At 38.4% G+C, this 27,599-nt stretch overlaps 3 protein-coding genes across 3 annotated transcripts; 1 reads left to right on the top strand and 2 right to left on the bottom strand.

Moving 5' to 3' along the window:
* Nucleotides 1-99: 99 nt before the first annotated feature.
* On the bottom strand, nt 100-10,085 carry LOC119993075 (transcriptional corepressor SEUSS-like). The gene is made up of 10 exons (XM_038839990.1): nt 9,774-10,085; nt 7,800-9,237; nt 7,600-7,719; nt 7,269-7,317; nt 6,939-7,153; nt 6,737-6,805; nt 4,808-4,902; nt 3,996-4,089; nt 2,482-2,551; nt 100-1,541 (listed from the first exon to the last, which is right to left on the bottom strand). Exons 2-10 carry the CDS (start codon nt 8,859-8,861, stop codon nt 595-597), a joined length of 2,721 nt encoding a protein of 906 aa, XP_038695918.1. The 5' UTR covers nt 8,862-9,237; nt 9,774-10,085; the 3' UTR covers nt 100-594.
* Nucleotides 10,086-20,761: 10,676 nt separating this feature from the next.
* LOC119993423 (alcohol dehydrogenase class-P-like) lies at nt 20,762-25,201 on the top strand. The gene is made up of 8 exons (XM_038840573.1): nt 20,762-20,768; nt 20,942-21,013; nt 23,132-23,217; nt 23,315-23,390; nt 24,430-24,491; nt 24,599-24,694; nt 24,777-24,938; nt 25,085-25,201. Exons 1-8 carry the CDS (start codon nt 20,762-20,764, stop codon nt 25,199-25,201), a joined length of 678 nt encoding a protein of 225 aa, XP_038696501.1.
* A 999-nt stretch (nt 25,202-26,200) lies between these two features.
* LOC119993416 (cysteine-rich receptor-like protein kinase 6) lies at nt 26,201-26,683 on the bottom strand. Its single transcript, XM_038840565.1, has one exon. The coding sequence runs from the start codon at nt 26,681-26,683 to the stop codon at nt 26,201-26,203; it is 483 nt and encodes a 160-aa protein (XP_038696493.1).
* Nucleotides 26,684-27,599: the final 916 nt, after the last annotated feature.

Below are 27,599 nucleotides of genomic sequence, written 5' to 3'. Positions count from 1 at the left end.
TAGCCTCCTCTCCAAACTAAAGCACAATTTCCAAAAACTAAACCAGCAAAACCACCCCAGATGCATGAAGACAGGAAAAGAAGATCATAACAGGTAAAGTAATAAGAAAGCTCCATCACAATACTATTACAAGCTTTTTCCAACCATGGTTGACTGTTCACCAAATACAGATAGGCTGGTAGACAGGCCACTAATATACAATACCCATGTAAAAAAGCATTGGACTTCCCAGATACAAACTCTCTGCCCCAAAAAATAATCAGTCGGTTCAAATCTGAAATCCCATCCCAAGACTAGTATAGCGAAGAAAAGCCAGTTTTTAATCATAAATCAGGGGAAAGAACCAGCAAGGTTAAAAAGAAGGAAAAAAAATTTTAAGCTTTAAAGCATTTAAAAATAAAAATTTAATTGACCAAACACTATGGTACCTTTAACCCTTTCTCCCCCCCTGAAATTAGTACAAGGATGGAAGCCCCAAGACTACACCAGCGTGTACTGCAATTTTCACGCGAGGCCAAGGCAATTAAGCCATAACTCATGCAGCACAAGCAGCCACATTCAAGGACTGAAACATCAGCGGATCAAAATAAGCTTTCAAGGGGACGATTTCCAATCAAAATGAAGATTATTAAACCCATTAACCGCCCCTAACCCGCTGAGAAGTTGATTCCCCAAATCCTGTTGCTGATTATCACGAGCCATTGCACTCAACCCTACCCTTCCATTCATGACGGAGTTATTACCCATTGGAGATCTTAGTCCATTGAACATAGCAGACTGGCCAAGTCCACCACCCATTGTGTTGTATCCAGCACTCCCCATACCAGAATTGCCCACTGTTCCATGGCCCACCAAGTTATTGCCACCATTCAGACCTGCGCTGTTACTTGTTGGTATGATCCCATTGACATTTGTTACATCATTCCCCAATGTAGTACCAACAATACCACCACTTGTGCCATTAAGTTGGCTGGACATCATCATTTCATGAATAATTTTCTGGACAGAGCTATGAGAATCACCCTGGTCAGCATCACCAGAAAGTGCCGGCTGTTGCAAGGGAATATTTGTAGGCGAATTTGTGGAACCAAAATGATTGGGGGCAGGTAAAGCACCGTGAGATGCCTGTGGAAGATTGTTGGATGAGGAGGGTGTTGGTGATTGGAAAGGGGAAGGATTGGGTTGCACCTGTGGAATTGTGCTAGAGGAACCAGGAGATGGAATCTGAACAGAATTTCCTCCATAGGGACTACAGGCATTATTCATAGAATTTTGCTGTCTGGAATTCATTGAATTCTGGTGGATAAGGCCAGCAACAGTGTTGGTGGAGGTAGATGTCAATGCCGTGTTGAGGGGGCTATTTACACCAGCAATGCCATTACTAGCTGTGTGTTGCATCGCATTTGCTTGGACAGATCTCTGGTCACTGTTGGCGTTCTGGGACATTGTCCGCTGTTGTTGTAAGTGTTCCTCAGACTGTTGAGCTTGATTAAGAAAGCCAGATGAAGCACCTGTCTTCCGAGGGAACTTGGCCAAACTCTCTGAGAAGAAACAAAAGTTTTTAGATGCATCGAACCTAAGAGAAACAAATGTAAAAGTAAAATTTGTACTTCTAAATGCATAGCAATAATAACCCATTTTGATATATTTCTGATACTGAATTACGATGTGAAATATACCTTACCGTTTGATGTAATAGCAACAAAAATCCATCGAAATGCTCGTCATGTTACTCAAAGGAAACTAACAAAAAAATAAGGGGAAAAAGATAGGATGATGCATGCAAAGTGAATATGGTTTCAAAGGAAATAGTTCGAATGAAACGCACAGGATCTCCAATCTGTTAGTTTCCTCAATTAAAAGCTCTTCAAACAGATAAATCACCTCAACCTAATTGTCCTTGATTACCAAACAAAGTCCTGGATCAGTGAATTTCTCATAAAGAAATGAGAAAAACAGCTGGATGTGTACTTTTAGAAAATAAGAACTCTGGTTAGAATTGGCAACTACATATTTTAAGGAATTGCCAGATTTAGAAGATTCAGCCCAAAGTTGAAACAATGAAAAGAACACAGAAAATTTTCTGTCCACCCCCTCTCAACGTAACTTGGTGACAATGAAAATAAACTATTTTTTTAAACTTTTAGTCTTCTTCTTTTTAATGCATTTTTACAGTTCTTTATTTCTTCAGCTTGTTACCAATTCAAGCAGTCTCAAAATGACCAATATGTTTATGAGTTTATCCTACTTTTTTCCCAGTCACTACCCTCGATTCAAACCTAAATGCCCTAAGCATCTTGAGCCCCAAACACTAATTAAAATACCAAGGAAGTCAAGTTTTTTTAGAGACGTTTCTTTAATTTAACATTACAATTTATAACCCATAACATTACAATTTATAACCCATAGCCTAACAGAATGACTACCAACAGTTATCGGCAAAATAATCTCAAAGCACATGACATTTCTGGTTGAGCTTACCCATGGGTCCAGTTCCTGTGTCTCGACTGTAATCAATCAAATCTTTCATACTGTTGACCACTTCCGATATCTGCATCCACAATAAATTGTTAGAGAACAATGCACAATTCAATAGGATATCACAAACTAACTCCAGTGACAGAAATCCACCAAAAAAGAGAATACCAAAACATAGCAGTCTTCTATCCCACATAGAATATGGATATTCTCCAACTCAGAAATGATAAAAAAAATATAAAATAAAAAAAAGGGGGCCTTCACTGTAGAAGGGAAACAAAAAACTGTTTTGAGCATAACCAAATTCATTATCTTCAGAACCTATTTCCACAATTGAAATTACAAATCTCATTCTGCAATAAATTTAAGGCTCCTCGTATAATTGCAAGAAACCAACGGTCCAGAAATGCCGAAATTTATCTCCATGCCACATCTTCAAGGAAACCCACAGGTCAAACACGTGGATCCAGGGAACCTGCCTCGGGAACAGCTTCTTACTAGTAGGAGCTAATCCCAGTAAGAGAGTTCAATCTCTGAAATCGAGATTAATCTCTCCATCATAGAACACTTTATTTTTTGTAATCGAGGAACCACCCAACCCAACATGCCCTTCGGACAACTGAGTGGGCACCTCAGGCCACCAAAATAGCATGCACCGCGTTGGCAATAGATAAGACTAGGCCGAAGCCCATCCAGATAGTGGCCTAGAAGTGGGACAAGCCCACGGAACCAGTATTCCATAAGAAAATATCTCAATCGGATGGTTCGGACTCATGACCTCGGGCACCATAAGCCCCATGTCCGAAGAGATAACCAACTAGGTTATCGCCAAGTGGTTGTCAGAACACCTTTCTATGTCAATCGTATATAGAAAAGGATGAAAAAGGTTTTTGCCAATCAAGAATTTTGAGGGGCATGGGAGTTATTCTACTAGTAGTAGTAGTAGTAGGAAATAAGAATTAGGCAATAAATTGTCAACAGAAAATGTATCTCTCTTGAAAATCATTGAAATTGAGAAACTCCAATGCTTGAAGAGTTTTAAACAGGTGGAATAACACCATATAAAACAAACTAAACCCAGTAGTTATTGGAGTTCATTCGGTAGAAAACTATAGTCACATCCATAGAGATTCATCTTAAGGGAAACTATGCCACACCAACAGCTAATTAGCTAAAGTATATCAATTTAAAATACCAAGACGACTCTTCAAGCAATCAATTTACAAACTCATCATTATTGAACAAGCGCACACAAAGAATCCAAATTGGAAATGAAATTGCTGGAAAAAATTTATTCCCCACCAAAAAAACATTTCAAAGAAAATCAATCTCACCCACGTGAAAAGTACAAGTCAAAAAAAGAAATTTTTTCCCTCTTTCCCAATGATGATAGGAACCCCCAAAAAAACACATCTTGCCACTCAATGAAAGTTAATACAGAAACACAATTAACTATGAACACAGAAATCAAAACAGTCAAATTGCCACATCAATTATGAGAGACAGTAGGACATCACCTGAAGGCATCGCACGTATCTCTTTGTATATCCCAAATCATTAACCAATGGCACTTCCAAAGCTTTTGCTAGTTGACGAGCTGATGAAAGAAACCTGAAGCAGATATCAACAAAAAGGCATTACAGGACAACATTACAAACACAGACCCACAACTTAAATACGCAACTGGATTCATACATTGTAAGCACTAAACAAAAATAACACAGAAGGCTAAATCTATAAGCTTTCCCCATTTTCTGCCACAGACTAATACGAAGAACAGGGCTATATATGATAAATGAAGAGAAATAGCGAAAAAAATATAGAGAAATGCAACTTTTTTTTTTGGAATGGAAAAAATTTATATTAAGGTACCAAGGAGGTGCAACCCAGGAGAATTACAGAGAGGAAATATTCATAAGATCGAAAAAATCCAACATGAGAAATGTTTCTCGACACTTCAAAATGACGGTGGGATATTTCAAATTCAATTCCATGTAAATTAGGTTGCACCCCTCCAAATCCATTGAAAATATATTCTTATCCCAGAGAGAAACAGTAATTAGATTATTGTTGAAGGCTACCCAACTTTGTAGTATCAAAACAGAGGATGACCAACAAGTAAGTGAACACAAATACCTAAAAGACATGCTCAAGTGATTAACAAACGCACGATTACAAGAGATGGCAAGCAAGAAAAAGAGAAATATGAGAATTAACAGAAATGAAATCTTCATCGGTTATATCAGAATCTTCATTGGCTGTATCCAAACATTCAAAATAAGAAATCAAGGAACTAATCAGACAGCCAAAAGATATGTAAGTGGCTTACATATTACAGTTATTCTGTAACTCAGGAACTGATAAGTTAGTTGCATTTTGGGTAGCTGCCTGATATTTTTGAGCTGCAGAACCAAGCTGACTAACCTGCACAAGATGAGTGAAAAAAAAAATCTACATTATAATGATGTTGTAGCCAGTAAGTAAGAATATTAAAGATTTTAAAAATAAGGATTCCTTGGAAATTCCCATGGATATAACTCAACGCCACAAAACAACTAAGAGATATACTGGAGCAATACAAAATCCAAACGAATTCAAATTTAAAAGCAGTAAGAAAGTCTGATGAATAAAATTATCCAGATAATCGCACACCCAAGCGCATCCAAATCTAAGAGTGCAAAAAATTTCTCACAAATAATGTTCATACTGATAGCAGTATCAGGTCTGTACATGTGGACGACATGCCAAAGTCAGATTATACAACAACAGAGCTACTCATCAAAAGCAAAGAAAACGGCCCAAAGTTGAGAGAAGTTTTTTAGTGCCAATAGTTGACTCTCCCTTCCACACTCGGGATATATACATGTACATAAAATCTCGATAATGTATTGTTTACAAATAGACAAAAGTATCCTCAAATTGGTAATTTATACAAATTTAGTCCTCTTTTGGAATCAACTAATCAATAGGAGTTAATGACTCGCTAGTGTTCTCTCTATGGAAATAAATGCATAAATCCACCAATAACTATTGCGTTGATCACAAGACAACTAACAGGATATTCAGATGAAGCAAAAATTCTTGAATGTGAAATAAAAGAAACAAAACCAAATGCGTGAAGCCCCATAGCAGAAATAGGGTCCAGAAAGAGCAGTTGTCACAGCTATTCCCCTGAATTGTACGAATGTCATTTCCGTGGTCTGAATGTTACAGTAAAGCAACTTTACCACTAGGCCGAGGTTCGGCAAAATTAATTCTTTTTTCCATGAGAACTAAGAACCCTAAAATCAAAAATTATTTCATCACTCATGCAAAACTGATAAATGCCATCTATCAAGTGCTAAGAACCCCATAAAGAAGTACAGAGTAAAAGTGGATTGATGAAACAATTCATATAAATAAATGCAACGCCAATTGTCAACAAAAGTAGGCAAAAGATATAAGAATCACCCCCCCCCCCACCAAACCACCACCGCACGCGCTCGCGCAAACAACCAGGAAGAAGAAGATATAAATGCAACTATGAGGATACAGAAAAAATAAAACAAGTCAATTCTCTAATTCTCTAAAAACATCAGATATGTCCAGACGCGACCTAAATTGCTCCAATCGATGCACACAATTTCAACAGCATAAATAATGCAAATTAAAATCTCCAATTCCAGCATTTTTTAAGGGAAAATTCACATAACAGGTTCCTTAATTTTGAATAAGTTCAAACAATATTATGATGCAAGGGCATCACTAAAGTCTACTACGTGTATAGTACAATATGTTTCCTAAGTAATTCGGCAGAAATGAAGAGGTCACATGACTAGCATAAGCCTTTTAATGGAGTTGAGAGTTATGATGGAGGACTAGGACTCTGGGTTGATAAAGCATATCACAAACAATCGGTTTAAGTATTACAGGTACGATGTTGATCTACTTAACATTCCAACTACAAGTCTACAACCCTAGATCTTCTTCTCTTTATTATAATTGGTTATTTGCTTGAATTCCCCCTTCTTGGTTGCATCATATTAAGACCCCATTCAAAAGTTATAAAAAATGAAAATGAATATTAAGATTTATCTAAATAAGAAAGCAAATGTGTTACCTAGAAACTAAAACAAGAATATGAAAGTTAAGAACACAAACTATTCTAAGTTTGTTTCCATTAATAAAGCTCCAAAGTCCAATCTAATCAGACTTTTTGCAGAACTAACACCCACAAATAAGCCACTTATACGATAAAAAGTAATTGCGAATCAGCAACCTGAGGAATCAGCAATCTTCGAGGGATTAGCTCCTCATGACGCCGAGCGCAGAACTCCCAAGAGCATATCTGGCCAAAAGGATTAAAAATAATAATGAGTAACAAGATAAAGATAGTTTGTAATGCCTCGACAAGACAGGTGTACATCAGTGTCAAGATGGCTGTTCATAGGCCATAGGCTAGGCTTTAATTGATATTTAACCTTCAATTCTGGAGAGAAAACTATCCGAAGTTGACCATCTCGTACAACACGAAGTTGCTCAAAAACACTTTCTTGTATAGCTTTTGCATAATCCAGAACAATTTGACCGGATGAATTTTGATATTCACGGGGCATATCAACGTAAAGAAGTTCTTCTAAAGTTCCACTTTCGTACTTGATCTTGAACAATCTTGGAAGAACCTCCACAGTTGCCTCTGAAGAAACAGTTACGTCAAATGAGGAATATTACATGAGTGGCAGATGGGCCAATAAGATCTCAAAACGATAAACAACGCAACTCTAAAAATTCAAAGATCCTAAAAGACATACCAAAACCACGGCCTGGCTTGCGATCGCATATCTCACAGTGCCATACATCCTGCAACAAATAAGGTTGCTTGTTAAGAATGTATTGATGCATGTGTGGAAAGGCAAACAACAGATATGACATTAATATGCTTACGTTTTACCTATATTTGATGACAATACCAGCGTCATAATAGCGCCAAACAGAAATGAGAATTTCCAAGCACTTGTAACTTAAATATATAGTTCGCGAATATCAACCTCATTTAACCACATAAATACTCATCAGAAGGATGTTACTAGGATTGGACAGAAAGATACAATTTAGTGCCACTAATTTTCTTTAGATCCATACCTGAGGAAAAACTCCAGTTGTTTGCCGGCCACTTCCATACAAAGAAACACACCATTTCTTTTTGGCATGGGGAGCAAAGTACTCAGCAACAAATTTTCTCCAGAATTCTATGTTGTTGTCCTACACCATGATATCATAATACCTATCACATCCACATACCACATACTCATAATAGATTTTTCAGCTTACGGAAATCTTACCTCAGGCCTGTGTTGCTGTTGATACATATAATGTGTGAGGCGCCGGGCACACATACCAGGTTCGTATACTGGCTTCACAGGAGATCTCAAAGGTAAATTCTGCTGCTGAAATTGCTGCGATAATTGGGACCGTTGCTGAGGCATTGCCTTCAATAGTTGCTGTTGGTGGTGTTGTTGTTGAAGCTGCAAAAACCTTTGCTGATGCAAGAGATTCATTTGTGCAGCTGCAGCTTGAGAAGACTGCCTCGACATGTGGAGGAACTGATGCTGCTGCTGTTGCTGCTGTTGTTGTTGATGCAGAAACAAAGACTGGTCGGAATGTTGGGGTTCCATTTTCACGGGAGTCAAATTTCTAATAGTTTGGAGTTGTTGTGGTTCCAGTTTCGCTTGGACAAGATTTCTTAATGACTGCAACTGTTGTGGCTGCTGCCGCTGCTGCAGTGACCCATGTTGATCATTGTTCGTCTGTGGCTCCATCTTGACCGGGCCAACAGTAGGTAGCCCTCCTCGATTCATTTGGAACTGTTGTTGCTGCTGAACCTGCTGGGTACTGTGAGGGGCAGAGAATTGTTGCACTGATTGTTGAGCATGCTGAAAATTTTGAGGTTCAAGTTGTGTCTGCTGCTGCTCTGGCAACAGCCGGTTACCAGAAGCATTCGAAAACTGCTGACCCTGAACTTGACCACATGTACTAGGATTCACCATGTTTGAAGGTATGAATGATGATGGAGCACTGAACCCCACTCCACCACCAATGCTTGATAGGGGATCTGACTCCGCTCCAGAATCAATTCCTCCCCGCTGACTACTCCCCAAACCAGAAAGCCCCGTATTTGGGCCTCCATTTGCAAAAGACTGATTAAGTAGAGAAGACACATTGGGGACATTTCCAAGCATATTCGTGTTATTAAACTGAGAACGGGGTGATACAAGCGAAGGGAATCCAGTTTGTGAAGGCAGAGGACCCCCTTGACCAACCAACATTCCAGAATTGGACCTCAAAAGAGAAGGAGAAACAGACTGGGCACCACCCATAGGAGTAGGCAGCCCCGAAGATACCATTTTCTAAGAATCAAAATCTGAAAGCACTCAAGAGACTATCAAAAATTCTAAAACATGAATTATTCTATAAACTACAACAGTCACACAAGGTGTGAAAAACTGGGAATACACAAATCATTTAGCTTTTCAAGCTCACACCCACATGTATAGGATTCAAAGCCCTTATTGTGCACCAGAAGAATGGGGTGAGCTCTGAGCCTGAAAGTACCGCGTTGTGCTTCAACAAACAAATGCAACAGACCAAAGAAAACCAATAATGAACACGTTTGGATTCTGAACATTCTAGAATTCCACTGCCTCCAAATGACGAGCAATCCTCACACGGCTTTCGCATGGATCCCGGTGGAATATGAAAACAAATTTAGATCCACTGTGACTGTCAAAAATGTTCGAAGAAAATTAACTGCTGAACAAATCAAATAGTTACGTCGTTAACAACAAAAAGCAATTTCAAAAGCTCAAATTCCAAACAAAATCAAGCGAAACACCTCAAAAAAATCACTTGAAACCATCTTCGACTAGAACTCTTGGTCAAACCCAAATAACCGAGACCAAAGAATCCCAAAATACACAGAAACTAGACAAAGCCGATCGAGAGGGGAAAAAAAAAAAAAAAGGGAGCCGCTTTGTCACTGCTTGAATCTCAAATTTCAGCACACAAACAAAACGAAGAAAGACTTTCAGAGCAAAACTCGGAACTTCATTTAAAAATTAAAAACTAGAAAACCATTAAGACTTGATAAAAGAATGTTAAAAGAACACTGACTGATCGACCCCAAACAGTACAAGATACAAATCATCGATCCAAAAGCCCCATAAAGTAAAAAAAATAAATCCTAAATGGCTTAAAAAACAAATCTTGAGGGCTAAAACAGGGTATTAGCTAGCTTTAAATAGAAAAGGAGAACTTACCGAGTGAGACACAGTATCAGAGAATATCAAATACAGAGAGTTATTGCCTCAATGAAAATCAAGAAGAATCAAATTCGAGTCTTTTAGTCAGTAGACAGAGGTAGTGAATGGGTTGGAAGTCCCCCAGCAGGGTTGGTCGATTTCAGTTGCTGCAATCTAATCCAAAATCTAATACTGTGGTTTGTTTGTTCTGAGAGTTGTGGCGGAGTATGTGCTGTGTGGTCCTTCGCTGTATCCAGAGAGAGAAACGGTGAGAGAGAGAGAGAGAAGGGGAGTGATGTGGTGTGTCCTTGCGGACGTCAAAATTTTCTTCATTCCTTCTTTAACGATCTCTTTTCTCTCTGTTTTCCGTCTTGGAAATAAATTAAATAATAAGTCAAAATGCTATTCTTCCTCTAAAAATACGAGTGGTAAATCACAATAATATTAATGACTTACTAGAAATGGAATGACCTTCTACGGGCAGTTATTTACCGAATAGTCCCTCGTCCTCTTGATTTTTGGTGATTGGATTTGGAGGATTATATTTATATATGCGTTTGTGTGTGTGACTTTGTAGTCCCTATTCATGCCATGGTACGCTATTTTTTGGCCATAGATTAGTTAGAATGTGATATATCATTATTCATTGATAGATTACTAATATTGTGTTCCAAAAGTGTTTTTAAGTGGTTTAGAAATGCAACGCCTGTATTAGAGATTCAAGTTTGACTTGTTGCGTTAGTCGATTTGTTTAATAATTGTGAGGTTCCGAGCTTAAATGAATGAAATCAACATATGTGCATGCATGTATCAAGGGATATATATATATATATAACTCGGTGATATTAGAATGTATAGTTTAAAACACATAAAAGTTACCTTTTATCCCTAGTTTGACCCAGTATGTTCATTAGAGGTTGAGGTTGAGGTTGAGGTTGAGGTAATTAAGTAAGGTAAGTAGGTAAGGATGGTCAATATGTTCACCAAATATTCCATCATATATAGTTATAATGACCCAATCTAATATTTTTAAGAAAATACATTATACATCATTCAATAAAGAGTGGAATTAATATTTTCACTTCATGTGTAGAGTGCACATGCCACCATATATAAGTAAAACCAACAATGAACTTATTCTTGATGTCATGCTCATCGAATGGAGATATCACCGCCCATCGAATTAAGGATAAACCAACCAACCAAATATACTAAATGTGTGAAGTGTTGTTTACATATTGTTTGAGTGTATATATGTGCTTATCAAAAAAAAATGTACGAAATGACAAAGTTACTGCTAAAAAAGTGTAATGGTAATTTCAATCAATTAGAATGATGAATATTATATATATATATATATATATATATGTCCGTATCTCAGCCGAGTGCATGAAACTGTAGGAATACCCCTCATGGAGAATATCTGAATAAAATAGTAGAGTGTAATCGAGTGAGCAGGAAAAGCGTGCCGGGGGGGGGGGCGCATGCAATTGTATACAACTCATACTAGAAGTCAATAACTAAACGAGAGGGTCGGCCACTATTGCAATCAAAATATATAAAAATTAATTAATTAAAATTAGGTTTTTTATGTTAAAATTGGGTTATAAAATATGGTCAACCATGGTTTTTTACTCCAGTCCATAACGGCATTGGCTTCTAGCTAGTAAAATATATGTTTTGGGAGAATTTGTTTGTTTTGCTACATATATTTGTCACGTGAGCTATATTTGATGCCTTTAGACTTTAAATGGTACGGTCTAAATCTAATCATATTGAAAGGTCACGGTTTTAATAATTTATTTGCTTTTGTGTAGCAAAAACGAAATTATTGACAGAAATATGAAAATTTGGATAACATGCAACTAAATTCTCCAAATTATGGTTTTCTTTTCTTATTAACATGCAACTAAATATTTCAATAATTGGATTTCATTTCTCTCCAAACAAATTGAAAACTTAAGAGTTGAGAGAAATCAATATGAAATTTTGATATTACACATAATAACAACTTATAATAGAAAAGTATATTTTATCTTATGGCTCTCCCACGTGAAAGATCTTATGCATGGGTGTGTTTTTAGACATACGTGGATGTCATGTTTGTATGTTGTATGCGATGCATGTGATTTCGTGGCATTTGACAGAGAGGAGCGAGGATAAACTGGTGTTTAAATAATCAGAACCACTACACATCCATAAAATAAATATCCATAAACTTACATAAATATATGGCATGCCTATGTGGCCTTTTTAATAAAGTTTGTTTATTTTTTTAATCTATGTGGCATGTGTTCTTTGCTTGCCACCTAGATTATGTAAGTTTATGGATGAGAAAATTATGGACATATATCATTTTGGTTAAATAATATCAAACTCACAGTTGGACCTTAAATTATAAAACATGACTAGCGTGAAAACCACGCTCCGTAGCGGGGCGTGTATTTTAATTAGTATAGTCATTCCAATTTTACTTGTAAAATATTGTCCATTACACTTAGAATTAGTGGCCTCTTTACTTTGATGATGACCTTCTAATGGAGCTTGATCTTTGTATTTGAATGGTCGTTTACGGGGCAATAATGTAATGAATCTGAACCATAAGATAAGAGAATCGTGTGACAATCTCTGGTGAGTGAGATCTCTGACACAGTTCATACTTCTGTTTGAGTCTTATGTGTCTGCAAATTTTCACCCAAGAAGTTTGGATATGAAATTTGTTTGTCGCGAATGTGCACCTGTTTAGCTTTCCAAGGCAGATATCAGCAAACATGAGTAAATGAATAAGCAAATAAATTGGACAAATGCAAACCACCAACTATACAACCCTGTCTAAAATTCATTTTAGTTAGAGGAGAAGCATGAAACTGATGGATCGTACTTAACACAAGAGGGGGGGTGAATTGTGTCCCCAAATTCCGATAGGAATCTCTTTTTATAATTTAAAAGGAAATCAATGTCAATTAACAATTAGCACACAAATTTGGACTCTAATAATTATCTTAATCAATATTCATTTCAATGCAAGATGTGATATAATATGGTGAATGATCAATTATCAAATAATCAAGGAATTGCAAAAACAGATTTTTTAAACAACACACTGCACACAGATTTTACAACTCAAATTTCACCTAGCAAATCAAGTCAGAATTCAATGAAATTTGGTATGCAGTATCACAACACCCTAATGAATACTATATCAAAAATTCAGATTAAAATTCAAAGTTTAGCTATGTGAACAGTGCACGGACACATTAGTGGTTCAGAAAATTCTGCAATCAAAACACTTAATCAATCAACAAGCAAGCAATGCAATCAAGAAAGTCCACACAGCAATTTATAGTAGTTCGGAGACTCTTCTCCTACATCTACTACCTAGGTTCACCAACCTAGGATTTTTCAACCTCCACTAAGGATGTGGTTTTCTCAAGAGCTCCACAAAACTCACAAGGGTTTTTAGGTCACCCTTAAAACTGAAGATTTCAAGATAATCTTCGAACTTTACAACCAAGGGTTTCAAGCACTCCCTTAAACTCAACCTCAACAAGGTTTTTGCCCAATGAAGGGACTTTTACAAGTGTTCGGTATAAATGGTTCACTCAAGGTTTGCACTAAGCAAATGGGGTTGAGGAACACTCAAGAATCACAATATCACCTCACGGGTTGGATAGAAAATGAAGAATAATGAGGATTTTCGAATCTGAAAATAAGAAGCCAAATGAGAAGCACTCCCTCTTTGCAAAAGCAAAATAGTGAGGAAGCCTTTAGAGTGGCTTGGGTAGAAGCTTGGATTCAATGGCACAAACTAGCTTGAAAGCTTTGAGAGCAAGAATTTCTTCAATGTAATTTTGGCTTCTCCAAGTTGGAATGAGGAAGAACCCCTCTTTATAATTTACCAAGCTCTTGTGATTTCCACCATTGGATCTTTTTCTATCTTCAAATCTCGACCTTCAATTACATGTGCAAATCTTGGCCATTGAATGAATAGATCATTAAATCTCAACCTTGCAATATGTAGCCGTTGCACTTGCATCATTTTCCAAGTCTAGCTTTCCAAGATTTGAGTTGTCATGTGCACTTGCAGCCATCTTTGACAATTTGATCAAACTTGCACCAAATCTTGACCTTGGTATCTCCAACAATTTTGTCATCTTTGACCATTTGATCAAACTTACACCAAATCTTGGCCTTGGTATCTCCAATGATTTCCTACAAAATGTGTTGCAACTTGCAACCATCTTTGACTCCAAAAATCAAGTAAGATCTTCTTTTAAGTCAAAAATTGCAAGCAAGAATATGGTCTTATGCACAACCATTGGATTCACCTTTTAAATGGTCATCTTAACCCTTCAAGTCTTGTTGTAATCTGATCCATTCATAATTCAAAACAATTCAATCTCAGCCATAGATTAGTGTACCATTGGAGCTTGTAGTCTTCAAGAATATCTTCATAATCTAAGTCTTGTCTAGTTGCAAAATATACTTTCTCATCTCTTACAAATTTCAACCATTGCATTTGTCCTTTAACTTCATCAATTGTCTTCTCACAAAAATCTGATCATTGACCTCAATAAAGGAAGCATGTGCAAGATCTTGTTTGATGAAGATAAGAGATCCTTCACGTGACCAAACATGTCCCTCCAATCTTGACTTCAAACTCTGAATTTGACAGCACCAATATATCCATATTATACAGCCCTAAGGCTAATTCCAATCATCAATCAAAATGCCTTAGTGGAAGGTTGATGAACATAGGTTTTTATTGGTTTTCTAGAGATCCAAGCTCATACTTGAAAACCGGACTTCAATTCACTTGAGCAAACTGAATTCTGAGTGATATAACATCCTCATGATGATTAACCTACAAAGAAATAGGAGGTAGAACTCCCCAATTGCATGTAAGCTCAAAGAGCTTCATATAGAGCGCATAGGTTAATTACATTAGAAAAACAACCCAGAAAATTCATATTAGTGCATGATAAATCATTTTATATATATTAGAATGTCCATATAAAATTTCATAACAATCGGAAATCGTTTGGTCACTCAACCAAGCAAATAAGTCACTAATAGTGAAACCGATGAATTCTAAGTGTAAATTCAATGTCATTTTGCAAACTCAGTGTAAATGACCTTTTCTCTTAAACTTTACTAGGTCAAATATGTTCATAGTGATAAAACTAAGATGCACACGAAATTTCATTTAAATCGGAGTTCATTTGGTTCACCACGTTCACAAAGAACACATATGCACAAAATTAGATAAAACCTAGTTTTGGCGGAATTTAAGCATATGACCAAATATATATGTGATGCACTTAATTTATCATGATTATAGTCCTAGAACATATATTAGACCTTCATGTGCATGTGGTTCAAGTTTCAAGTCATTTGGACCTAAGTAAGATAAATTATGATCATTAGAAGATTAATGCCCTAACTTAGTCCATGTATGTTTGTTTCCAAAACTTAATTTCCAGCACTATCTCAAAAATATATAGATACCAAATTCACATAGAGATATACATAAGCCTTCATTTGTATAAGATATTAAACAATTAACCAAATAACCATTTAAGCATGTTTTCTAGCATTTTAGGATATGTTCAAGTCAAGCATGCTCACACACATTTTAGTATACAATCATACACAATCATCAAAAACACAATGTTGACATAGACACTAAGTCTTGGTCCAACACTTCCTTCATATTCCATTCGTATAAATATTCAAAAGTAAGAATCAGCATAAACCAATATCTTCCTCAAGAAATCTTCAAGGATGGATACTTCTAACTCTCCACCTGCAAAAAGCTCTAGAACTGATGAAGGTTCTACTTCTAAAGAAGAAGAAGGTGGAGATGATCCCAGATTGAACCTCTCCCCTATAAGGGAAGACGTATACGAGGACGATCCCCAGAAAACCATCGAATCTCTACAAGAAGCTTTGATGGAAACCAAAAGGAGACTTAAAAAAGCAACCGACAAAGTTCAAGACTACAAAAGGCAACTTATGGTTTCAAGATATGCCATACAAGGTGTTCGATATATGTCATGGGGCAGACAAGCAAGTACTCATGACCCAGATAAATTGCACGAAACAATCACTGAGATCACAGTACAACTTGGATCTGTTGCAGATGGAATAGACAATGTTCTTTATACCCTAGAATAAAATTCCTGTCCAACAGAAACCACCTTTCTACTATGCTTGGTAAGTACCTTCCCTTAAAGGACCGCCCATCCTTCCACGGCCGAGGCCATAGCCTCTTCCCACTCCGCCACTTTCATATCCAACACAAAAAAAAGCAATGCTTCAAATCCATTCACACTAAATTTGAAAGCCATCTAAATCAGCCGCATAAACACATAACCAATCGAACCCTAAATTGTAAAGGCAAGGAATCGTATGGCAAAAGTTAAAAAAAGGTGGATTAACTGAACCAAAAATAATCATGGATAATGGAAACCTTAGGATAAAGTCAATAGATAGGATAGGCAACACCATGAAACAAAATAAAATTGATAGCACAATACATCACTATAAGAGAGAAGCGAAGCGATTCCAAATTCAGCTACTAACCACATAAACAACTGTTCACAGAATCTTCTAAATATCGAACAGTCGCTACTTTGCCAGCAAACCAAGATCCATTTTGGAGATAAAGAATTTTGACAAAAATTTAAAGAAATCTTCCTCCCAAATCCCCTCAAATCTCTCCCCTTAATTTTTAATAAACTATCCAAACAAAGGAATTGGAAGGAAACTCTATTTCCCTTCCTTTCTCTTCCCTCCAAATCCCTCGATCCAAACACACTCTAAATGGTACGGTCTAAATCTAATCATATTGAAAGGTCACGGTTTTAATAATTTATTTGCTTTCGTGTAGCAAAAACGAAGTTATTAACAGAAATATGAAAATTTGGATAACATGCAACTAAATTCTCTAAATTATGGTTTTTTTTTTTGATTGAAAAGGCGATTTTATAAACCAAACCGAACAATTACAATCCAGGTACAACCCAAACTGGGAGTACATCCAACCACACTTTGAGATCTAGATTACAATAAGAGTTTCTAGCCATGAGATGAGCAGCATGATTCAAATTTCTGGAAACATGATCGCAACTAGAAATACACAAATCCTCCATCAAAGTAATACACGATTGAAGCACCGCTCCAACAGGAGCACGGATAAAAGAACGATCTGCAAGAAAACGACACACTATTGCTGAGTCGGACTCAAGCTAAAAATCACGAAAACCATGCTCCTTGGCCACCTGCAGACCAACCAACACAGCAAGAGATTCCACAGCACCGGGTCTAGCAGACCTTCTTGGTAGTAAGAGAAAGCCAACCTCACTTGTCCTCTATCATCACGCAAGACACCACGCACACCAGAGGCACCTTTGTCCTTGAAGCAAGCCCCATCAACATTGAGTTTGAGAAGCCCATTGGGAGGCCTAGTCCAATCATTAGTCAAAGGACCTGCAAGGTTTCCACTTCGTAATTCCTGGGACTCCAAAGCTTGCCTATAATCCTCAATATAGCTATTACCCTTTCTAATAAGCACCTCAGTTGCAGTCCATTTGCCTTCAAAAATGAATTCATTTCTTTTATTCCATATGAACCATGCGAACACCGCAAATACAACTTGCACGGAAGGCACTGTATCATTTAAAATGCAAGCAGCCCAGTCAGTAAACTTTAGCCGACATCCCCATTGCCTATATTCCGATGGCAAAACTTTAGACCAAACCTCCCTTGCCGAACAACACTGCATCAACACATGCTCCACATTTTCTTCCTCCCTCCCACATAGATAACACCCACAAGTTGGAATAGCTCGTCTTTGGTATAAATTTGAATTGCATGGAATGCATCCATGGATAACGCCAAAGAGGAAATGCTGAATCTTGCTAGGCACCTGAATATTCCATAATGCTCGCCAAGGGAAAGTGTAGTCATTACTAGAAGAAGACCCATGCCGGCTTTGATCCCTTTTCTTTTGCATAGCTACCCTATATCCCGATTTTACAGTGTAGCAACCATCACTTGACCAATGCCAACATAATTCATCCTCCACTGAATTGGCCCCTAGGGGAATAGACAGAATAAGACTTGCCTCTTGAGGGTCAAAAAGTTCTTTAACAGTCTCATTTCTCCACATTCCCAAACTTGAGTCAATTAGGTGGTGCACTGTTTTGTTTTGCCACTCCTCCGGAATCGGGGAGAACACCTTAAATGTGGAAGGTTGTGGCAGCCAAGGGGCTTCTTTTATTTGAATAGATTTCCCATTTCCTACCCTCCACCTCATGCCTCTTTTCAAAACTTCCATACCAGCCCATAGGCTCCTCCAAGCATGAGAAGGGTTAGACCCCATCACTGCTGTCATAATATTACCATGAGGAAAGTATCTTGCTCTATAAATACGGTGGAATAGAGTGGTTTTATTTGTCAAGAGGCGCCAAACCTGCTTAGCTAATAAAGCAAGATTAAAAGACTCCAGATCCCGAAAGCCCAAACCCCCCTCCTCCTTTGGTAAGCACAACCTCTCCCATGAACGCCAATGAATTTTCCTTTTTCCTCCAACATGCCCCCACCAAAAATCAGCAATACAACTAGTGATTTCATGACAAACTGATTTGGGAATAAGAAAACACGACATTGTATAGGACGGAATCGACAGGGCAACTGCCGTAATCATCACCTCCTTCCCACCTTTGGATAATAATTTCTCCTTCCACCCACTGATCTTAGCCTGAACTCTACCTTTCAGATTTCTAAACATAGACTTCTTGGATCGGCCAATCAACGAAGGTAATCCTAAGTATTTCTCATGAATAGCAAAGGATTGGACTCCAAGGACTTGTAGTAAGTTCCCCTTCATCTGGTCAGTTATCCCTAGGCTAAAGAAGACACTTGACTTGTCAGTGTTTATCTTTTGACCAGTTGCTAATTCATAAGTATGCAGCACTCTCCTTATCTCACCACATTCTGCAATATTTGCTCTACAGAATAGTAAAGAGTCATCGACAAAGAACAAATGTGTTATCTTTGGAGAATTTCGACCCACACTAAGTCCCTGAATGCATCTCCTGGACACCGTATCATTTAGCAAATTTGTAAGGGATTTCGTACACAGAATGAACAGATAAGGAGATAATGGGTCTCCTTGCCGCAAGCCTCTTCCAGGCGTAAAAGAAGAAGAACCAACCCCATTCAAAAGCACAGAGAAAGAGACAGTGGTAATACATGACATAATCAAATTGACCCAGTGAGCATCAAATCCCATCCGAAGCATTATCGCTTCCAAACTTGGCCACTCCACTCTATCGTAGGCTTTGCTCATGTCAAGCTTAAAAGCCATAATAGGATTTGGACGTTGTTGGTGGCCCTTAATCGAATGCATTAACTCAGAGGCTACTAGCACGTTGTCCGTAATCAGACGCCCTGGAACAAACGCACTCTGATTCTCAGAAATCAAACACGATAAGATTAACTTCAATCTATTGGCCAAGACCTTGGAAATTATCTTGTAAGCAACATTACATAGGCTTATTGGTCGGAACTCGGTGAGCTTGCGAGGGTCCTTTACCTTAGGCACCAAAGCAATATTCGTATCATTGAGTCCAGTAGGCAGAATAGCTGAGCGAAAAATTTCTTGCACAGTAGCTACCATAGAGGGGCCAACAATATGCCAAAATTTCTAATAAAAGATAGCACTCATGCCATCAGGACCCGGGGCCTTGGTAGGTTGCATTTGGAAAAGCGCATGTTGCACTTCATCCGCTGAAACCATACGGGTGAGCAATTGATTCTGAGCATGAGACACCTTCGATGTAATCAAATTCAGCACTGGTTCCAGAACTATAGCATTGGACGCCTGGAAAATATCCGTCTGAAAAAAATGAATGAAAGCTCTCTGGACATTTTGCTCCCCTTCCCACCATACACCATTCATGTCCTCTATTCCAGCAATCATATTACGACGCTTCCGTTACGATGCTTTCCTGTGAAAAAAAGTCGTATTACGATCCCCTTCCTTGAGCCAACTCACCCGAGAGCGTTGTTTCCACAGAGTTTCCTCATTTTGGAGTAACAAATTGATTTCAGCATTCAATCTATTCTTCTTTTCTAACCAATCTGCAGTTACCCCTCCGCAGTGCAGACTTTGTAATTGAGCACATTTTTCCTTGAGAGTCTTAGAGACATGGCCAAAAGTGGTGGAATTCCATCTGGCAAGCTGCTTACCACATAACTCTATCCTCTCCGATATAGATCCTCCCATCATCGGCGAATGCCAAACCTCACGGACTACATTTTCACAGTCAGCATGAGCTAACCACATGGCTTCAAAACGATACCTCCTTCTCTTTGGGTGATATTTAGACATAGTTGTTTGTAGCAAAATAGGACAATGATCAGAAGCAAAAGTCACCAGATGAACCTCCAAGGCCGAAGGGAATTTTGATAACCAAATCGGGATAGCAGCTGCCCTGTCCAACCTTTCGCGGATAAGATCCTCTTGGTCCCTATTGTTTTGCCATGTAAATCGAGGACCTTTGAACTGGATACCATGTAATTCACACTCAAGCAACACATCTCGAAAATCCTGCATACATCGACCTGGTCGATCCCTACCACCCTCATTCTCCCAATCAAATAAAATTTCATTAAAGTCTCCCTCTACCAGCCAAGGTAAAGAAGATTGGTTTCGAAGATGGCGAAGAAGATTCCATGAAAGCTTACGACGGGCTGCAACTGGACAACCATAAAAACCTGTGAGCCTCCAACAATCATGCACTAAGGTGTCACCAACTACCACATCTATGTGAGATTGGGAGTAACTAAGAAGCGAAACAACCAAATCCTCCTTCCAAATTAAAGCCAAACCCCCTCCCTTACCTACACAACCTACTGTAATACAGGAATTATACCCCAGAGTCCTACTAAAAGACTCCATCTTCCTCCTTTCCATTTTAGTTTCCATAAGAAACAAAATGTCGGGTCCCTTATCCTTCACCAATTGACGAAGGGCACGAACTGGACGAGGGTTCCCAAGCCCCCGACAGTTCCAAGCTAAACAAATCATTGGTCCCGGCGGGGCTGTCCGGCAGCCTTCGCCGATATTAACAGATCAACGTCTCCCTCCTTCAAAATTTTCCTTTGTTTTTTCTGAGTTCCTCCATCGCCCTCCCGCCCCACTTCAGCTCCCATTCGTTTATTATTCCTCCTTTCCTGCTGTATCTCAATTTCAGTGGACTCGATTTCCATATCTTTCCCTTTTCTCCTCCAAGTCCGCCCTTTCTTCTTTTTGAAGTTCAAAGAAGTGACACTACCCCTCGTCACATCAGTTGGACTGCCACCAGATTCCACCAACAACTGCTCTTCTTGTGACTGGGCAGGGGAATTATTAGAAGTTTGAGAAAGGCCCTCAGTTCTTACCACACCTAATCTCGCACCTTGCTCCCCATCTTGTTCATCTATTGAAGGAGCTGCATCCACTTTGGACACCCATTGATTGATCCCAGTATCATTTGACTTTTCAGATCTTACACCTCCCTCGGAAGAGGAGCCATAACTGGTCTCTCCCCCTTTAGTGTCCTTCCCAGTCTTCTTCCTTCTCTCCATTGAATCCGCACGCATCCAAATTCCATACGGTAACTCCTTTGACACCGAACCCCTAAGTCCAAAATTGTATCCTGACATTCTTTGTCAGTATGCCCCAGTTTACCACATCCATAGCAAAATATAGGGAGTCGCTCTTACCGAAAGCGAACCCAGAGAGCCCTTCCCTGCATTAAGATTTTTGTGCCACGCAAAAGTGGCTTGGGTAGTTGTCGTTTCACTCGTACTCGAAGAAACTCAGTTGTGGACAAACCTCTGCCATCAACATCCACTCTCAACACAACCCCAAGCTCTGCCCCAATCAAGCAGCCCACCTCTTCCGTTAAACTACCCGCAGGCAGATCATGGATCTGAACCCACATTGTCACCGAGTCAAACCGGACCTCCTTGACTGGCTTGAGAGAATCATACTCCGATAGCGCAAAAAGGTGACCATCAAACGTCCAAGGCTCTATCAGTTGGAACCTCTCCTTTTCACTTGTGCTTCTGAATTCAAAAAGAAATTTGTTCCGCCCAGCTTCTTGCAAGAGAAACTCCTCCCCGTTCCAGATCTGAGATAGTGTGCGCTTTATAGCGACAACATTATAAGGACGAGGGGTACACACTGTCGCATATATGCAAGCTCCTCTAGACCCCCAAGCCCTTTCCAACACCTCATCACCAATTTCAACCTCCGCCTTTTCTTCCTTTGTGAGATCAAGATGTTCCATTAGTCGGTGAATCTCCTCTCCCATGGTCGATTTGTCACATACCAGACCTATACCACTGTAGTTAGCAAACCTCGATATATAAGAAAGACGACAGTCCCCTCAAGGATTAACCCAAGGGAGGCACGCCTTGACCGGCAAGACCAAGCTCTCAGAACCTAGGGTTCGAGAGACTCTTGGTTTTCTTTTCTTATTAACATGCAACTAAATATTTCGATAATTGGATTTCATTTCTCTCCAAACAAATTGAAAACTTACGAGTGTTTGGATTGAGGGATTTGGGGGGAAGGGAAGAGAAGGGAAAGGGAAGGAAGAGAAGGGAAGAGAATGGAAGGGAAAATACATTTCCCTATCTCATGTTTGGATAGATAAAAAAAAAGAAAGAAAAGTAGTTTAATTTACTAGTTTATCCTTATTTTTTATGTTTAAGTGTTATGTTTAAGGGTAAATTAGGTTTTAAACTTCTAAGTAACTTAATTAGTAATCTCTTCCCTCCAAATGACTCCATTTTGAGAGAAAATAATTTTAACAAAAATTTAATGAAATCTTCCTCCCAAACCCCCTCAAATCCCTCCCCTCGATTTTTTATAAACTATCCAAACAAGGGAATTGGAATGAAACTCTATTTCCCTTCTCTTCCCTTCCCTCCAAATCCTTCAATCCAAACACACTCTAAGAGTTGAGAGAAATCAATATGAAATTTTGATATTACACATAATAACAACTTAATAACAACTTATAATAGAAAAGTATATTTTATCTTATGGCACTCCCACGTGAAAGATCTTACGCATGGGTGTGTTTTTAAACATACGTGGATGTCATGTTTGCATGCCGTATGCGATGCATGTGATTTCGTGGCATTTGACGGAGAGAAGAGTGAGGATAAACAGGTGTTTAACTAATCGGAACCACTACAAATCCATAAAATAAATATTCATAAACTTACATAAACATATGACCTATGTGGCCCTTTCACACATTGCTGTATGTATTTTCAATGTATGGGGAATAATGATTGGCATTTTGTGGTTGCAGGTCTTGGTGCTACTCTGAATGTTGCAAAACCTAAGAAGGGTCAATCTGTAGCTATTTTTGGGTTGGGAGCCGTTGGCCTTGCGGTGAGTTGTGCTTGTAGCTTTGTGCTTTGTTTCAGCCCTTCTGTAGATATGCTTGTAATGATCTATTCTCATACTCTTCTTACATATGATATTTCAGGCTGCCGAAGGTGCAAGGATAGCTGGGGCTTCAAGGATCATTGGTATTGATCTGAACCCGAGCAGGTTCAACGAAGGTAGATGCAAACTGGCAATTAACATACATACATATTGTTAAGGGATAAAATCCCACATGGTTATCGAGGGGCTTGGTGTCTAGCATATAAGCTGGCCCAAGTCTTCAATAATCGATGTGGGATTTTTATCCCTTTAACACCTTTTTAACACTCCCCCGCACTCGTGGACTGGGTATCAAAGCCCAAGGCCCAACGAGTGGACTTTTTCATCGGGGACGAGCATTTTTTTTTTTTTTAAATTGTTTTCTTTTTAAGTACAAATACAACATACGACACACCACCAGATCATCAAGCCTATGAAAGTACAGGTGTCAACAGGCCCCACGCAGGCCTATGAAAGTACAGGTGTCAATAGGTCCCACGCAGGAGGCACAAATCAAGCCCACACAGGGGCAGACTATCAAGTCCACGCAGGGGCAGACCAAGCCCACACACCTCCTTATAAATATTCGCAGGAGGTGAGACTAATCTCCAAGTGTTAAAAAGGTGTTAAAGGGATAAAAATCCCACATCGATTATTGAGGGGCTTGGTGTCTAGTTTATAAGCTTGCCCAAGTCTTCAACCAATTGTCCAGCCTTGTCCAAGAAGGTGGGCTGGGAACTGCCACGGCCCAATGGGCCGAGATAGTGGGGAGGCTGGCTCTGGGTTGTGCCATAGTGGGATTTTCTACTTGGTATCGGAGCAGGTGTGCTCGTCCCCGATGAAAAAGTCCACTCGTTGGGCCTTGGGCTTTGATACCCAGTCCACGAGTGCGGGGGAGTGTTAAAAAGGTGTTAAAGGGATAAAAATCCCACATCGATTATTGAGGGGCTTGGTGTCTAATTTATAAGCTTGCCCAAGTCTTCAACCAATTGTCCAACCTTGTCCAAGAAGGTGGGCTGGGAACTGCCACGGCCCAATGGGCCGAGATGGTGGGGAGGCTGGCTCTGGGTTGTGCCATAGTGGGATTTTCTACACATATAGTAAATCCAATTCAGCTCCATGTTTAGTCTCCTAATTGCTATTGATGATTGCTGAAATTCCTATTCTTGATGACAGCTAAGAACTTCGGTGTTACTGAGTTTGTGAATCCAAAAGATTATGACAAGCCCGTACAAGAGGTTGATTTCAAAAAAAATCATTAAGTTTTATTATAATGATTTTAGAACAAGTGCATAGGTATATGATGCTTAACAACATTTGCATTGATAATGGTTTTGATAATCAGGTGATCGCTGAGATGACCAATGGAGGAGTTGACAGGAGTCTTGAATGCAGTGGAAGCATTCAGGCCATGATCTCAGCGTTTGAATGTGTTGACGATGTAGTCAAGCCTTATTTGTTGTTCGATTGCTGTTCTAAAAGATTTAGTTAAATTTCTGATCATGTGTGTGCACTATTTACAGGGTTGGGGTGTTGCTGTACTTGTTGGTGTACCAAACAAAGATGACGCATTCAAAACACATCCTATGAACTTTTTGAACGAAAGAACTCTCAAGGGTACCTTCTTTGGCAACTACAAGCCGCGCACTGATATTCCTGGCGTAGTCGAAAAATACATGAACAAGGTTATCTTTTTGTGAAAGAATGCAGATTTTTTGCAGGACTAAATTGTAGCAAAGTTATGTATCTACATAAACTTGTTTTGTGATTGAATGAATCATTGAAGGGATTCCAGAAAATCACTGATATTCTGCTATTTTATGGTCTGCAGGAGCTAGAGCTGGAGAAGTTCATTACTCACACGGTGTCGTTCTCGGAGATTAACAAAGCCTTTGATTACATGCTGAAAGGAGAAAGCCTTAGGTGCGTCATTCGCATGGATGGTTAGATGATCATAACTGCAGTGGTGAGCATTAGCAGATATGCAATCTCTACCATGTTAAAAGCGATGGTTTTTAGTATTGTTGTTTCTTCTGAACTTGTGAAATAAAACAGGTTGCTTGTACTTGGTTTACTGCATTGTGCACTGTAAATTTTTTTTTTTAAATCCTAAACACTACTGAATAAGAGGCTTTTTGTCAACATCTTTAATTGCTCATATTATGAATTTTGATAAGTTGCATGATATTTTTTTTTTCTATTCAGGTCTGGTAAATATATATATAATTGCATAAAACGTTGGATAATTCGTTGAAATGCAAGATTTTCATTATTGGTAATTCAAAAAGTTACTAACATCAACCAAAATTTTAAAAAAATAAAATATATCAATAAATTTAGGTTGTGTTTGGTATCACTTCCAAAAATTTTGAAAACAAAAATAAAAAACAAAAACATAAAACATAAAATGAAAATATAAAATTGAAACTTGTTTGGTTGAACATTAAAACTGAAAGCATAAAACTGGAAAAAAAAATGTGTGTTTATGCTTTTATTTTCATAATAATGGAATATATCCACACCACTATATTTTTTATAACTGCCGCCTTTGCCGTGTTTCACCATTGAAAACATCAGGAGAAAGAAAAAAAGATAAGAAATAAAACAATAACCCAAAGTATATTTGATCATTGTCTTCATATCTCTATACAATTTACAATCTGAAATCTTAAAGAAAGTGCAATCTATAATAAGTGTAACTAGTTCTATTTCCAAAACTTTTAAAAACCTTTTTTTCTTGTTTTCAAAAATTTTGAAAACCTGTTTTTGGTTTTCATAAAAACCAAAACAGAAAATACAAACAAACAATATTTTTTTATTTTCTATTTTTTGAAAACTAAAACAAAAAACAAGAAATAAAAGTGATACCAAACAGACCCTTAGTCATTCTTATTCAATTTCTTGGGATCATGGTTTTTTTTTTTTGGTAAGCACAATCTTGGAGTTCTTAAGGGTGATGATGATCAGATGTTCCAGCTGCTTCTGTGGCACTTGGATTATTATAATTTTTGTTGGCTTCTACAAACTTAACATGACCAAGTTTTTCACCCTTCCTTATCATTTCATCAGCATGTACATCATCATCAATCTCAAGCACCACAGCTTGTGCACCATGTGGACCTTCCACAATAGCCTCCTTCACCTTCAGATGTTCATCAACATGTACAAGTTCAGCTTCTTCAATTGTATTCTTTTTCTTCTTCTTGATTAAGCAACATAGACCAAATACAAGGAATGCAAGAAAAAGAAGTCCAGCAAATGAGACAAACACAACGATTATAATTGTCGTGTGGTTGTCCGGTGAAGGTGACGGTGGTGGTGGGAGGATATGAGGTGGAGGAGGGTGAATGTGGGGCGGAGGAGGGGTTATGTAGGTAGGTGGGGGTGGTGGAGGGAAATGTGGGACGTCAAAGTTATTGGGAGAGGCCATTATATATTAAAGATTACAGGAAGTATTGATCAATTCTGAGCTGTGGAGAAATTGTTGAGCTTGAATGTGTATTTGTAGTGATGGGTTGTGGTTTGTTTATTGTGTTAAAATGTGTTTCAAGTTTTATGTGACTTGGCTCTCATGCTAAGATTTTAAATTGGATTGTTTGCATTGGAAAACACCTCTCAAAGTTTCCTTCGTTTTATCTTGGAGCTGGATTTATTGATTGCAAGATGTGATGAGCTAGTAATAACTAATAATTATTATTAATATTTTTTTTTCTCTCAAGCAAAAATTAAATTCATATCAAAAGAGATATTGAATATTTCAATTTATTTCTATGGTCCAAAATTCTCGTGTCATTTAATTTTTGTTTAGGACAAAAAAATACACCATTGGACCTAGTAATCTCGATCAAAACGCAATTGTAATTTATAGCAGGGTCGTCACTGCCCTTGAAACCCCATGATTATAGGGAACGGGCTGAACATTTAACTTGAATGCTAGATTTAAACCCATGACTTAGAGTTTGTTAATGCCGCTATGGCAACCCCCTTACATGCGTAGTGGTATGCAAGGGTATTTATTTTGGTATGATAGTAATTTTTCTTGTAGTAAGATCTTTCACAAAAAGTATGTGATATTCAAGAATCAAGAGATGAGCTTAGTCACTGTGTTTGTTGTTTAATTTCCTTCCAAAGATTTGAATGTATAGCAGCAATCACTTTTATGTTTACCAATGGATTACAATCATAACTAGAGCAACCCCATGACTGGCCCCCTCTTGGTCTGGTGGTGAAGTTGCATGCAACTCAACCCCCACTCCCAATCACAGGTTCAAGGGCAGGCGCTGGTGGAGAGAGAGACCAAAATTCACCATAAGAGGTGTTCCAGTCTTCCAGAATACCTCCTTCCG

This window comes from Tripterygium wilfordii, chromosome 23, assembly GCF_013401445.1.
Source record: "Tripterygium wilfordii isolate XIE 37 chromosome 23, ASM1340144v1, whole genome shotgun sequence".
Taxonomy (NCBI): Eukaryota; Viridiplantae; Streptophyta; class Magnoliopsida; order Celastrales; family Celastraceae; genus Tripterygium; species Tripterygium wilfordii.
The sequence above is the reverse complement of the archived record's forward strand: the minus strand, read 5'-3'. Positions and strand labels throughout refer to the sequence as shown.